Genomic DNA, 15,702 nt, shown 5'->3' with positions numbered 1-15,702 from the left:
TTTACAAGGACTTTATTCCTTTACACGGTAATATGGGGAAAAGGGGCTGGACGGAACCAAAGCAAAGAAAGTAAATCTCAAAGCCCCCCCTCTCCTTATCTTACCTGCCTAACCACTTTTACCTAATTTAGCACCACCTGGTGCCCTAACCAAAATACAGGGGGTGGTCCGCCCAGGTCTTACCTAGTGTGCCTAGACAGTGAATATACTACGGGTATTTGTATGCCCGCGGGCCTCTTGCCTAAGCACTCCCAAGGTGCCTTCCCCTTTCCCCCTGGGAACAAATGAAACAGAATATTAAACAATTTCACAAACAAACTAAGAAACAAAGTACATCAAATAAGCTCTATCTGAGCAACAAACTCACAAAACATACCAACTTCCCAGCAATGAACTCCCATCAAAATCAACCTCTAGCAAAAAACTCTCTATCACAAACAATCGCTTTGCAATGACCTCCCAGCAAATCTCTCTATCACAATCGCTCTGCAATGACCTCCCAGCAAATCTCTCTCAGTAATCCCTACCTCCAAAATCTCTCTCTCCTGAACAGAACACTGGCTTTTATATAGCTTTAGAAGGAATGTGTAACTGGAGACAGCTGTGTCTTGACGAGGGGGCGGGGTCAGCTCTCCAATTAGCCCTGGAGTCGACCAATCAGCTGCTTGAGGGATTTCAGGAAGCCATTTCCTGAAATAAAACACATGCAAATACCCAAACTACAACACATAAACTGGGGAACGTAACCGACGGAGATTTGTCTTCCAACAAGACAATGATCCAAAACATAAAGCAAAATCTACAATGGAATGGTTCAAAAATAAACATATCCAGGTGTTAGAATGGCCAAGTCAAAGTCCAGACCTGAATCCAATCGAGAATCTGTGGAAAGAACTGAAAACTGCTGTTCACAAATGCTCTCCATCCAACCTCACTGAGCTCGAGCTGTTTTGCAAGGAGGAATGGGAAAAAATGTCAGTCTCTCGATGTGCAAAACTGATAGAGACATACCCCAAGCGACTTACAGCTGTAATCACAGCAAAAGGTGGCGCTACAAAGTATTAACTTAAGGGGGCTGAATAATTTTGCACGCCCAATTTTTCAGTTTTTGATTTGTTAAAAAAGTTTGAAATATCCAATAAATGTCGTTCCACTTCATGATTGTGTCCCACTTGTTGTTGATTCTTCACAAAAACACAGTTTTATATCTTTATGTTTGAAGCCTGAAATGTGGCAAAAGGTCGCAAAGTTCAAGGGGGCCGAATACATTCGCAAGGCACTGTATATACTGTATTCTATACTATTCTACTGTATCTCAGTTTAAGCTGCTCTGACATTGTTTATCCATATATTTATATATTCATAACTCCATTCCTTAACTTAGATTTGTGTGTGTTAGGTATTTGTTGTGAAATTGTTAGATATAACTTGTTAGATATTGAGGCACAGTGGGAACTAGAAGGACAAGCATTTCACTACACCCGCAATAACATCTGCTGAACACCTGTATGTGACCAACAACATTTGATTTATGAAGGTAATTTGTGTAAAATGTACTTTTCCCCCACTCATTCACCCCATCTCTTTACATTGTTTATGCAGATTCAGTGGCCTGACTGCATCCAGACTGTCAAAAGCTCATCCTGGTAGATCTGAACCTAATGCAACTTGGAGTGATCAGATGACAGAAGTCACATTTAGGTGCCAGGTGTAACTGAGAATATAGTTGCTCCATATCCATTACTTTGAGTGTTTTACATAATATGACTAAATGTGTTTCTGTGTTGCAGGGGCAGTCAAGAAATGGAACGGCAAGGCTGCAGAACATGACATAAACAGAGCTGTGGGAGACCACCTCATGCCCCTGGTAGAGCCGGGGGTGGTGTTTACCACTCCACCACACCTTCAGCAGGCTTGAAAAGTGGGATTGATACTGTTTTTCATACTAAGATGGACCAAGAGTCTGTTTATTGGTCAATCATTGGCTTAATTTGTTTTGCAATATGTTCAAATCAAATCAAGCTTTATTTATACAGTATGTCAGACATGGATGCAACACAATGACTTCACAGGAAAAAACTATTAAAATAAACAGAAATATTTAGTACACAAACATAAGAGGATAAAAAACAATAATAGCAACTTAAAGACTAATGAGCATCCTAAGGAAATGCCTTTGATGAAAATATCCAACCCAAAATTAAAGCTGTTTTTTTTAAGAGGGGTTCTGAAAGGCACTATGGGGGTGTACATTGAAAGTTGACTAGTAACAACAACTGGGAAATAAAAGACACCACTAAATCTAACCCACTAAAACTGCCCAAGAAGAGGAAACCAAACGAAAAACCCACAACAAACTTAAAGGTGGATGAACTAAAGGTGTTGACTCTCCACATCTATCAGACAACTGGAGCACTGGGCCAGACACTCTTAAATAGAACCTGGACCAGGTCAGGTGAAACACCTTCCCATTAACGAGATGGACAAGCCAGCACAGGTGTAAATCAAATCAAATCAAATCAAATCAAATCAAATTTTATTTTTCACATACACATGGTTAGCAGATGTTAATGCGAGTGTAGCGAAATGCTTGTGCTTCTAGTTCCGACAATGCAGTAATAACCAACAAGTAATCTAACTAACAATTCCAAAACTACTGTCTTGTACACAGTGTGAGGGGATAAAGAATATGTACATAAGGATATATGAATGAGTGATGGTACAGAGCAGCATAGGCAGATACAGTAGATGGTATCGAGTACAGTATATACATATGAGATGAGTATGTAAACAAAGTGGCATAGTTAAAGTGGCTAGTGATACATGTATTACATAAGGATACAGTCGATGATATAGAGTACAGTATATACGTATGCATATGAGATGAATAATGTAGGGTAAGTAACATTATATAAGGTAGCATTGTTTAAAGTGGCTAGTGATATATTTACATCATTTCCCATCAATTCCCATTATTAAAGTGGCTGGAGTTGAGTCAGTGTCAGTGTGTTGGCAGCAGCCACTCAATGTTAGTGGTGGCTGTTTAACAGTCTGATAGCCTTGAGATAGAAGCTGTTTTTCAGTCTCTCGGTCCCAGCTTTGATGCACCTGTACTGACCTCGCCTTCTGGATGATAGCGGGGTGAACAGGCAGTGGCTCGGGTGGTTGATGTCCTTGATGATCTTTATGGCCTTCCTGTGACATCGGGTGGTGTAGGTGTCCTGGAGGGCAGGTAGTTTGCCCCCGGTGATGCGTTGTGCAGACCTCACTACCCTCTGGAGAGCCTTACGGTTGAGGGCGGAGCAGTTGCTGTACCAGGCGGTGATACAGCCCGCCAGGATGCTCTCGATTGTGCATCTGTAGAAGTTTGTGAGTGCTTTTGGTGACAAGCCAAATTTCTTCAGCCTCCTGAGGTTGAAGAGGCGCTGCTGCGCCTTCTTCACAATGCTGTCTGTGTGAGTGGACCAATTCAGTTTGTCTGTGATGTGTATGCCGAGGAACTTAAAACTTGCTACCCTCTCCACTACTGTTCCATCGATGTGGATAGGGGGGTGTTCCCTCTGCTGTTTCCTGAAGTCCACAATCATCTCCTTAGTTTTGTTGACGTTGAGTGTGAGGTTATTTTCCTGACACCACACTCCGAGGGCCCTCACCTCCTCCCTGTAGGCCGTCTCGTCGTTGTTGGTAATCAAGCCTACCACTGTTGTGTCGTCCGCAAACTTGATGATTGAGTTGGAGGCGTGCGTGGCCACGCAGTCGTGGGTGAACAGGGAGTACAGGAGAGGGCTCAGAACGCACCCTTGTGGGGCCCCAGTGTTGAGGATCAGCGGGGAGGAGATGTTGTTGCCTACCCTCACCACCTGGGGGCGGCCCGTCAGGAAGTCCAGTACCCAGTTGCACAGGGCGGGGTCGAGACCCAGGGTCTCGAGCTTGATGACGAGCTTGGAGGGTACTATGGTGTTGAATGCCGAGCTGTAGTCAATGAACAGCATTCTCACATAGGTATTCCTCTTGTCCAGATGGGTTAGGGCAGTGTGCAGTGTGGTTGAGATTGCATCGTCTGTGGACCTATTTGGGCGGTAAGCAAATTGGAGTGGGTCTAGGGTGTCAGGTAGGGTGGAGGTGATATGGTCCTTGACTAGTCTCTCAAAGCACTTCATGATGACGGAAGTGAGTGCTACGGGGCGGTAGTCGTTTAGCTCAGTTACCTTAGCTTTCTTGGGAACAGGAACAATGGTGGCCCTCTTGAAGCATGTGGGAACAGCAGACTGGTATAGGGATTGATTGAATATGTCCGTAAACACACCGGCCAGCTGGTCTGCGCATGCTCTGAGGGCGCGGCTGGGGATGCCGTCTGGGCCTGCAGCCTTGCGAGGGTTAACACGTTTAAATGTCTTACTCACCTCGGCTGCAGTGAAGGAGAGACCGCAAGTTTCCGTTGCAGGCCGTGTCAGTGGCACTGTATTGTCCTCAAAGCGGGCAAAAAAGTTATTTAGTCTGCCTGGGAGCAGGACATCCTGGTCCGTGACTGGGCTGGATTTCTTCCTGTAGTCCGTGATTGACTGTAGACCCTGCCACATGCCTCTTGTGTCTGAGCCGTTGAATTGAGATTCTACTTTGTCTCTGTACTGACGCTTAGCTTGTTTGATAGCCTTGCGGAGGGAATAGCTGCACTGTTTGTATTCGGTCATGTTACCAGACACCTTGCCCTGATTAAAAGCAGTGGTTCGCGCTTTCAGTTTCACACGAATGCTGCCATCAATCCACGGTTTCTGGTTAGGGAATGTTTTAGTCGTTGCTATGGGAACGACATCTTCAACGCACGTTCTAATGAACTCGCACACCGAATCAGCGTATTCGTCAATGTTGTTGTCTGACGCAATACGAAACATGTCCCAGTCCACGTGATGGACTGTAACACATACTAACGAGGTGACAGTCATCAGTGCGCCGAAGACACATGTCAGTTGAATGCATTCAGTTGTACAGCTGACTTGGTATCCCCCGTTCCTACGTGCTAAAGTCCAACATCAAAACATAAATGGAAAAACCAAAGTCTGTAACACCTTCCCCCTAAAGACAACAAATATATCCAAAATGTTTGTTGGTCAAGTTTGCTCACCACCAACAGAAAACAACAATTAAAAACAAGAAGAAACACATACTTCTAAATAATAATATACAATCATATAATTTTTTTCTCCTTTTTCTTTCTATAGAATCCTAAAACTCACTAGCTTCTAGAACTCTCCTCCCCTTGGAATGAGCCCAAACAAAACTAATCTCCAATACGGAAAAACGTGATCCATAGCAATGACTGCCTAACGAAAAACACAAAACCTTTTGACTGCCCACACTTGAGACAATCAGCAACCAAGTTAACCTTATCACGGACATGTCTGATTTTAAGAGGAAACTCCTGCAATATCTCGATAGGCATGTTGTTGGATCGAGGCCCAGTCCCCAATGTCATGCTCCAGTACATTAGGGTTGGCACATCTGAGAATGATCCCTGATATTCTAAAAGCAGGCTAACAATTTCAATATAATTGTACCCAAAAATTGTCAGTTGGTTGCATAAATAATTATGATTACTAAATGTCACATGAATTGTACATTTGAAATATCAAAAGCAAATGTACATCCCTTTGTTAATATGTATTGGCAATAATTGACTTAATGGTGAGGCATGGAATAATAAAACATGTATCTTTTGTCAGGCTGAATGTTTGAAATATGATGTGATTTGAGTCATGCTTCTTCAGTAGGGGAATAAAGACAATTAGCATTTGAATGTTGTAAATAAATACTGTTAATAAAATGTATTATAGACTCAATTTATTATACTGCGACCATGTGTATAGGCTACAAGTACGTTGAAATTAAATAGTTAATTGGTTTCTTTTCAACTTTCAACTAAAACCAAACTTATATTGGACTTCGGGCAAAGCCTTATCAACGACATTTTGCTAGGTGGGATATCCCCAATGTCACAGTTTAAATGTGTCCAAATCAATAGGGGCGACAGGGTAGCCTAGTGGTTAGAGCATTGAACTAGTAACCGGAAGGTTGCAAGTTCAAACCCCCGAGCTGACAAGGTAAAAATCTGTCGTTCTGCCCCTGAACAGGCAGTTAACCCACTGTTCCTAGGCCGTCATTGAAAATAAGAATTTGTTCTTAACTGACTTGCCTAGTTAAATAAAGGTAAATAAATAAATAACCAATATGCAGAAACAGTTTGTGATAAATTGAAAAACTAAACATAAATTGTACAATATACACAAACAACTGCCCAAGCACCAAAAATGCTGTTGTTTTGATAAGTAGCAATAAATCACTGATGAAACAAACACAACTAAAAAAACACATGGAAATGGGAGATATCTTCTACCTCACTGGTTGGAGGACAACCTGCAGAAGACAGTCAGCTACATTTTGGAGAGATGCATTTAAAATCAGGGGTCGCTAAACAAAGGACTGCAACACTTATTTGTCATCACGCATCGATATCATGTTGAAATCAATTGATAAGGGGGCAAACGTTTAGGGTTCTAAATTGTGACACTATTAAAATACTCCAACTACAATGTTAAAACATTCTACATTGTGACATTAATTCATTGATATCATGAAACAACTGCATCATGTATACATGTTCTGATATTTGAGCAGAGATCTTTTATCAGATTATATTTGGTATCAGCTATGAGGTTTCTCTCCTGTGTGTGTTCTCTGGTGTCGAGTCAGAATGCTAGATTGACCAAAACTCTTCCCACATTGAACACAGCTATAAGGCTTCTCTCCTGTGTGTGTTCTTTGGTGTAGAGTCAGATTGCTCGATGCAGCAAAACTCTTCCCACATTGACCACAGCTATAAGGTTTCTCTCCTGTGTGTGTTCTCTGGTGTAGAGTCAGAGAGCCTGATGTGGCAAATCTCTTCCCACATTGATCACAGCTATAAGGTTTCTCTCCTGTGTGTGTTCTCTGGTGCACTGTCAGATCTCCAGATTGACCAAAACTCTTCCCACATTGACCACAGCTATAAGGTTTCTCTCCTGTGTGTGTTCTCTGGTGTAATGTCAGCTGGCCAGGTCGAACAAAACTCTTCCCACATTGATCACAGATAAAAAAAAGTTTCTCTCCTGTGTGGGTTCTCTGGTGTAGAGTCAGATAGCTAGAGGTAGTAAAACTATTGCCACATTGATCACAGCTATAAGATTTATCTCCTGTGTGTGTTCTCTGGTGTAATGTCAGAAGGCTAGATCTAACAAAACTCTTTCCACATTGATCACAGCTATAAGATTTCTCTCCTGTGTGTGTTCTCTGGTGCACTGTCAGATCTCCAGATTGACCAAAACTCTTCCCACATTGACCACAGCTATAAGATCTCTCCCCTGTGTGTGTTCTCTGGTGTAATGTCAGCTGGTCAGATCGAACAAAACTCTTGCCACATTGATCACAGATATAGGGTTTCTCTCCTGTGTGTGTTCTCTGGTGTAGAGTCAGATAGCTAGATGCAGAAAAACTCTTCCCACATTGATCACAGATATAAGTTTCTCTCCTGTGTGTGTTCTCTGGTGTAATGTCAGATGGCTAGATGTAGTAAAACTCTTTCCACATTGAGTACAGATATAAGGTTTCTCTCCTGTGTGGATTCTCTGATGAATTTTAATGCCTGATGAGGAGGTGAATCTCTTCCCACAGTCAGAGCAGCAGTGAGTTCTCTTCCCTGTGGGTCTCTGCGGGTGTTTGTTGAGGTGTTCTGATCTGGAGAGACTCTTCTCTGCCTCTTCAGCATCATGAGGTTGTTGAGGCTCCCCAGAGGATCCACGATAGTCCTGTCTCTCTCCTGTGTGAACAACAAAGTCAGACAGATGACTAAAGACCCAAACAGTAGAAATCCACTGTAAAGGGTGATGCCAATAGCGTAGTCATGATGTTGTAGAACAATAGACGTCTGTAATGAATGTTAAAATTATTTGACAATTGTCTTAAAATGAGCAAGAATAGTCATATTTTGTCTTCTTTTCACATTAGTAGTAACATCGATGATTGTAGGCTAGAAATAAGTTATTCATGTTGTTGAAACTCTAAGCAGTGTGCCAGACAACTTTTGGTGTCCAATATAGGCCCCTTTCTGTGTTTGCTAGAATTGCGGCACGAGGGCGATGCGGACAGAATTTGATTGCAGAAACACCTCCCTGCTAAAGAGAAAACCAATGGTTAATGATGTACTATATCTGCCTGGAGCAAAAATGGTGAGCAAAGATTTTAATTTTTCACAATGTATTCTGAATGTGAATGGGGGAAAACTCAGGGGAGTAACCTCCATTTCCAGGTTGCTTATGACTACATTTCACACTACTTTGTATTATAATTTTAAGGCTCGTTTGATTGTCCTGCTTAATACAATGTTTGCTATAGTATTAAGAATTATGTGTAATTATTGAAGAACCACATTAATGACAGTATCCATTTACAGTGCCTTGCGAAAGTATTCGGCCCCCTTGAACTTTGCGACCTTTTGCCACATTTCAGGCTTCAAACATAAAGATATAAAACTGTATTTTTTTGTGAAGAATCAACAATAAGTGGGACACAATCATGAAGTGGAACGACATTTATTGAATATTTCAAACTTTTTTAACAAATCAAAAACTGAAAAATTGGGTGTGCAAAATTATTCAGCCCCCTTAAGTTAATACTTTGTAGCGCCACCTTTTACTGCGATTACAGCTGTAAGTCGCTTGGGGTATGTCTCTATCAGTTTTGCACATCGAGAGACTGACATTTTTTCCCATTCCCCCTTGCAAAACATCTCGAGCTCAGTGAGGTTGGATGGAGAGCATTTGTAAACAGCAGTTTTCAGTTCTTTCCACAGATTCTCGATTGGATTCAGGTCTGGACTTTGACTTGGCCATTCTAACACCTGGATATGTTTATTTTTGAACCATTCCATTGTAGATTTTGCTTTATGTTTTGGATCATTGTCTTGTTGGAAGACAAATCTCCGTCCCAGTCTCAGGTCTTTTGCAGACTCCATCAGGTTCATCATTCTTCCAGAATGGTCCTGTATTTGGCTCCATCCATCTTCCCATCAATTTTAACCATCTTCCCTGTCCCTGCTGAAGAAAAGCAGGCCCAAACCATGATGCTGCCACCACCATGTTTGACAGTGGGGATGGTGTGTTCAGGGTGATGAGCTGTGTTGCTTTTACGCCAAACATAACGTTTTGCATTGTTGCCAAAAAGTTCAATTTTGGTTTCATCTGACCAGAGCACCTTCTTCCACATGTTTGGTGTGTCTCCCAGATGGCTTGTGGCAAACTTTAAACAACACTTTTTATGGATATCTTTAAGAAATGGCTTTCTTCTTGCCACTCTTCCATAAAGGCCAGATTTGTGCAATATACGACTGATTGTTGTCCTATGGACAGAGTCTCCCACCTCAGCTGTAGATCTCTGCAGTTCATCCAGAGTGATCATGGGCCTCTTGGCTGCATCTCTGATCAGTCTTCTCCTTGTATGAGCTGAAAGTTTAGAGGGATGGCCAGGTCTTGGTAGATTTGCAGTGGTCTGATACTCCTTCCATTTCAATATTATCGCTTGCACAGTGCTCCTTGGGATGTTTAAAGCTTGGGAAATCTTTTTGTATCCAAATCCGGCTTTAAACTTCTTCACAACAGTATCTCGGACCTGCCTGGTGTGTTCCTTGTTCTTCATGATGCTCTCTGCGCTTTTAACGGACCTCTGAGACTATCACAGTGCAGGTGCATTTATACGGAGACTTGATTACACACAGGTGGATTGTATTTATCCTCATTAGTCATTTAGGTCAACATTGGATCATTCAGAGATCCTCACTGAACTTCTGGAGAGAGTTTGCTGCACTGAAAGTAAAGGGGCTGAATAATTTTGCACGCCCAATTTTTCAGTTTTTGATTTGTTAAAAAAGTTTGAAATATCCAATAAATGTCGTTCCACTTCATGATTGTGTCCCACTTGTTGTTGATTCTTCACAAAAAAATACAGTTTTATATCTTTATGTTTGAAGCCTGAAATGTGGCAAAAGGTCGCAAAGTTCAAGGGGGCCGAATACTTTTGCAAGGCACTGTAGGTGTGAATAAAGTTAATATTTTTTAATTTCATTTTTAAAATTTCACCTTTATTATTTAACCTGGTAGGTCAGTTGAGAACAAGTTCTCATTTACAACTGCGACCTGGCCAAGATAAAGCAAAGCAGTGCGACAAAAAAACAACAGAGTTACACATGGGAAAAACAAACGTACAGTCAACAACACAATAGAAACATCTATATACAGTGTGTGCAAATGGAGTAAGGAGGTAAGGCAATAAATAGGCCAATAGTAGCGAAGTAATTACAATTTAGCAAATTAACACTGGAGTGATAGATGTGCAGATGATGATGTGCAAGTAGAAATACTGGTGTGCAAAAGAGCCAAATTTTTTAAATAAAAACAATATGGGGATGATGTAGGTAGTTGGATGGGCTACTTACAGATAGGCTGTGTACAGCTGCAGCGATCGGTAAGCTGCTCAGATAGCTGATGCTTAAAGTTAGTTCAGGGAAATATAAGTCTCCAACTTCAGTGATTTTTGCAATTCGTTCCAGTCATTTGCAAAAGAGAACTGGAAGGAAGGCGGCCAAAGGAGGTGTTGGCTTTCGGGATGACCAGTGATATATACCTGCTGGAGCACGTGCTATGGGTGGGTGTTGCAATGGTGACCAGTGAGCTGAGATAAAGTGGAGCTTTACCTAGCAAAGACTTATAGATGACCTGGAGCCAGTGGGTCTGGCGACGAATATGTAGCAAGGCCAGTCGACGTGAGCATACAGGTCGCAGTGGTGGGTGGTATATGGGGCATTGGAGGACAACCATCTTTGCAGCACTCCACCAATCAGACCTTAATGGTAGAGTGGCCAGACGGAAACCACTCCTCAGTAAAAGGCACATGACAGCCTGCTTGGAGTTTGCCAAAAGGCACCTTAAGGACACTAAAACCATGAGAAACAAGACTATCAGGCTTGATGAAACCAAGATTGAACTCTTTGGCCTGAATGCCAAACGTCACGCCTGGAGGAAACCTGGCACCATCCCTACGTTGAAGCATGATGGTGGCAGCATCATGCTGTGGGGATGTTTTTCAGCAGCAGGGACTGTGAGACTAGTCAGGATCCAGGGAAATATAAATGGAGCAAAGTGCAGAGAGATCCTTGATGAAAGACCTGCTCCAGAGTGCTCAGGACCTTAGACTGGGGGGGCGAAGGTTCACCATCCAACAGGACAACGGCCTTAAGCACACAGCCAAGACAACGCAGGAGTGGCTTCGGAAGAAGTCTCTGAATGTTCTTGAGTGACATAGCCAGAGCCCGGACTTGAGCCCGATCTAACATCTCTTGGAGAGACCTGAAAATAGCTGTGCAGTGATGTTCCCCATCCAACCTGACTAAGCTAGAGAGGATCTGCAGAGAAGGATGGGAGAAACTCCCCAAATGCAGATGTGCCAAATAAATTATCTAAATGAAAGGGGGGAAAATAATTTAATCCATTTTAGAATAAGGCTTTAATGTAACAAAACATGGAAAAATTCAAGGGTCTGAATACTTTCAGAATGCACTGTATACAGCAACACCTCCCCCATAGGCATTCCTGTCTTTTCTGTAGATGTTATATCCCTGTATTGCTACTGCTGTATCAAAGGAATTATCTCAGTGAGTTTCAGAGATGAACAGTACAGTGCATTCCAAATTCAATAGGCAGATAAAAAAACGTTTTCAAAACGTTTTCAAACAGTATTCCAGAAAATGTCAAAGCGTATTTAACGCCCGTCCAAGAGACAGTCGACAAATCACGTTCATATAGTCATGCTGTGACACGCAGTTCCTAAGCAAATTCTCACGAAAATCACTTTTTAAAGTCAAGGTATGAGTTGAGAAACATGCCGATTTTCCTTGAAAGTACGTAATGTCACGATTGCAAAGCTATACGATATTACAGAGAACTAGTTGATTATCTCACATCTCTGAAAATATTTGTAATGTTGTGCTTCTTGTTCACGGAAGGTCATTCATGCCAATGTTATTTTCTTTAAGCTGTTAATACGAATCGAAAGGAGTTTCCAATATCCTAATTTCTTAAAGTATTTATGGTGATAGCAAGTGATAGTGATACACAAGCTAGGTCTATTTGAAACATTGCCATCCCATGGCAGCATTAAGCAGCCACCAGGTTCAGAAGCTTTAAAACCACATAAAAAATATTTAATACCCAATTCTATTTTTGCCCAAAGTTAAGATATAAATGATTCAAACTGAACATAATTCATGCTGGTTATTATTTTAGGCTATTTAGTTTTGGTGTCAAATATAGTTTTTGAATAGTTTTCATTTTTCAAAAATGTTTGTTGTTTTACTTCAGTTTACTAAATAGTTTTCCCCTAATTACTTTTTCTATAATAAGCATGGAGGTTTCCCCTATCAACCAGTCATAGGTCCTGGCGACAAAGCACCTCATAACCTAGCTGGGAATGGGACAGATTCTGTGGTAAAAGACAGGGGCGATTTGTAATCAAATCTAATTCCCAGGAATGGGGTTCATATGAACCACAGAGACTGTGTGTGGGATAATAACATGGCCGTGTCCAACCCAGCTTGTTCCCTCGACTCCACTACCAACCACCAATGTCCAACAGGGCCCTTAACCTGTATCACTAGACACCTCATAGTGAGCTACTACAGGTAGGAATCAGCAATGAATCCCAATAATGAGACACCTCTGGGGAAGGGTGTCAGCAACATTGAAAAAAATATATATAGTGTTTTATGACAAACCGTTTTTTACAAATCCGTCAAGACACCAACTTAGACTTGAAATGCTTTGAAATGCTTTACTTACAAGCCCTTTAACCAACAGTGCAGTTCAAGAAGAAGAAAACATTTACCAAGTAGAATAAAATAAAAACAAATAATAAAAAGTAACACAATGAGAATAACAATAACGAGGCTTTATACAGGGGCACCGGTACCGAGTCAGTGTGGAGGCTATATACAGGGGGCACCGGTACCGAGTCAGTGTGGTGGCTACATACAGGGGGCACCGGTACCGAGTCAGTGTGCGGGGGTACAGGCTAGTTGAGGTAATCTGTACATGAAGGTAGGGGCGTAGTGACTATGCATAGGTAACAAACAACCAGTGAGTAGCAGCAGTGCACAAAAGGGAAGGGGTGGGGGGGTCAATGTAAATTGTCCAGTGACGATTTTATGAATTGTTCAGCAGTTTTATGGCTTGGGGGTAGAAGCCGTTGAGGAGGCTTTTGGTCCTAGACTTGGCGCTCCGGTACCGGTTGCCGTGCGGTAGCAGAGAAAACAGTCTAAACTTAGGTGACTGGAGTCTAACGATTTGATGGGCTTTCCACTGACACCACCTATTATATAGGTCCTGGATGGCAGGAAGCTTGGCCACAGTGATGTACTGGGCCGTTCGCACTACCCTCTGTAGCGCCTTACGGTCAGAGGCCGAGCAGTTGCCATACCAGGCTGTGATGCAACCGGTCAGGATGCTCTCGGTGGTGCAGCTGTATTACCTTTTGATGACCATGCCAAATCTTTTCAGTCTCCTGAGGGGGAAAAGGTCTTGTTGTGCCCTCTTCCCAACTGTCTTTGTATATACCCAAGTGGGTGATTAAAAGATGAACTGAGGTCCACACTCCAGTCCAGTTGATGGTGGTAATGCATCTTAAAGTTGGTTGCCAACCGCCATATAAAGTCCAAAGAAGAAAAAGAAGCCTGAAGGAAGGAGAATTTCCGAGAAACTAATTTGGTTTACCGTTTGGGGTGTCGCGACTGCTTACCTATTTTGATGTGATATGAAAGTATTATGTGAAATGATTTTGAGGTGATATGAAAGTATTATGTGAAATGATTTTGAGGTGATATGAAAGTATTATGTGAAATTATTTTTTAATGTGATATGAAAGTATTGTGTGAAATGATTTTGATGTGATATGAAAGTATTATGTGAAATTATTTTGATGTGATATGAAAGTACTGCGATTTATGTTTCTAGAAACGTGTCGCAATTGAGAATCGATTCACATTTAGATGGAATATTTGAATATTTTATACCAGAGCCAGTCTACCACTGAAAATAACATACAGTCATTGGACCTTGAGGAGTAACGGGGGCAGCAGTCAGCAGTAGAAACAATAACAAAGCGTACTCCCTGCCGGTTTCAGTAAAAAGCTGATGGATTGGGCTGGAGAAATGCAACCATCCATGATATCAACATTATAGTTTTAACCATGTTTTGAAGATATAGTGTTTGTTCATATTTCCTGACAAACATTGGAGTAAAAAAAAGCTTATATTCTGAGTTCTGATGGGGTACAACAGTTAAACTAAGCTCATGAGAAATTTAGAAGTGAAATCTTCAAGAAACAATGGGTACATATCATTCATGTATAAGTCCCAAAATGGATGTAACAACTGCTGATTGCCCCTTTAAAACTACATCTTGGGCTAATCTAATAGGAAATATTGAGGACTACAGAATTTCAGGCATTGTCATTGGATGCATTTGATCAATTGTTAACGTTTTGTTGATGGTCCACTCTTGCTGTTCACACGTTACAGTGTAGCTTCAGCCATTCCTACAGAACAACATTAAAGTGTAGAACCCCTTTACTGCATATTGGTTCAACGACTGCAGAGACGGTATTTACTGGTGTTAAACAGATTTCCAACCTCCTCTTCTTCCTCCAATGTGACAGTCATCTCCCCCTCCTCCTCTTTCACTCTGAACGCGTCTTTCTCTTCTTCTTTCACGGTAACAGCCCCACCCTCTACTTGTTTTTGTATTGTAACATCCTTCTCTTCCTCCTCGTCTTTGACTAGAGCTTCTTTCTCCGTCCAGCAGACCTCCTCTTCTTTATCAGGAGGAGAGTAGCTTAGTGAACTCATGGTCGGAGACGTTAGCATTAGCGACTAGACAAGTTCTAAGCTAACTTAGCAAACCAGCTACCTGACAAACAAACAACGTAAACATATAATTAAATGGGCCAACAAGTACATAGGACAGAAGTGTGTTTCATACACAGCGACTAATATACACCAAAAACAGTGTAAAGAGCGTGAATGTTGTAGCTGTGTTTGCTAGAAAGCTACCGAGGTGTCTGACTAGCTGTTGTGGTTGAAGGAGCGTCCCGTCCACTAGATTTGACATCACACTGGCAGCGTCGCCTGAACCTAACAGACGCACATCGTCATCTGCTGACTGGAGTAGGTAACGCAGTTGAGAAACCAAAAGTTTATTTTTAATTTATTTCATAAAAGTTTAATATTATATTAAGTCGTTCAAAGAGAAGCATGTGTTGATTGGTTCGTGTTTAATGAGTGAGAATTTTAAACAAACTACACACCACTACATATTTGCATTGAACCATACTTCTGACATGGATCATTTTGACCCCAGAGGCATATCTTTTATCATAGCCAAAATGTGTTTTTTTCAATTCTTCCAATTTTTCATGACTTTGTCAATCAACTTGTTCTTAATACATCTAAATCATGGTTTAGTGTTTCTGTATCAAAATGGACTTTTAACAAATTAAAATCCTTTGGAGTAATTTTGACCCCAGCCAAAAGCACCTTTGATAACTATGTTTATTTCAAATCAAAATCA

At 41.5% G+C, this 15,702-nt stretch overlaps 1 protein-coding gene across 1 annotated transcript; it reads right to left on the bottom strand.

The window, feature by feature from the left end:
* Positions 1 to 6,699: 6,699 nt before the first annotated feature.
* Positions 6,700 to 14,981, bottom strand: LOC139412384 (zinc finger protein 180-like). Its single transcript, XM_071159192.1, has 3 exons — positions 14,735 to 14,981; positions 7,664 to 7,849; positions 6,700 to 7,496 (listed from the first exon to the last, which is right to left on the bottom strand). Exons 1-3 carry the CDS (start codon positions 14,979 to 14,981, stop codon positions 6,700 to 6,702), a joined length of 1,230 nt encoding a protein of 409 aa, XP_071015293.1.
* Between the last annotated feature and the right edge of the window lie 721 nt (positions 14,982 to 15,702).

This window comes from Oncorhynchus clarkii, chromosome 6, assembly GCF_045791955.1.
Source record: "Oncorhynchus clarkii lewisi isolate Uvic-CL-2024 chromosome 6, UVic_Ocla_1.0, whole genome shotgun sequence".
NCBI lineage: Eukaryota > Metazoa > Chordata > Actinopteri > Salmoniformes > Salmonidae > Oncorhynchus > Oncorhynchus clarkii.
The sequence above is the reverse complement of the archived record's forward strand: the minus strand, read 5'-3'. Positions and strand labels throughout refer to the sequence as shown.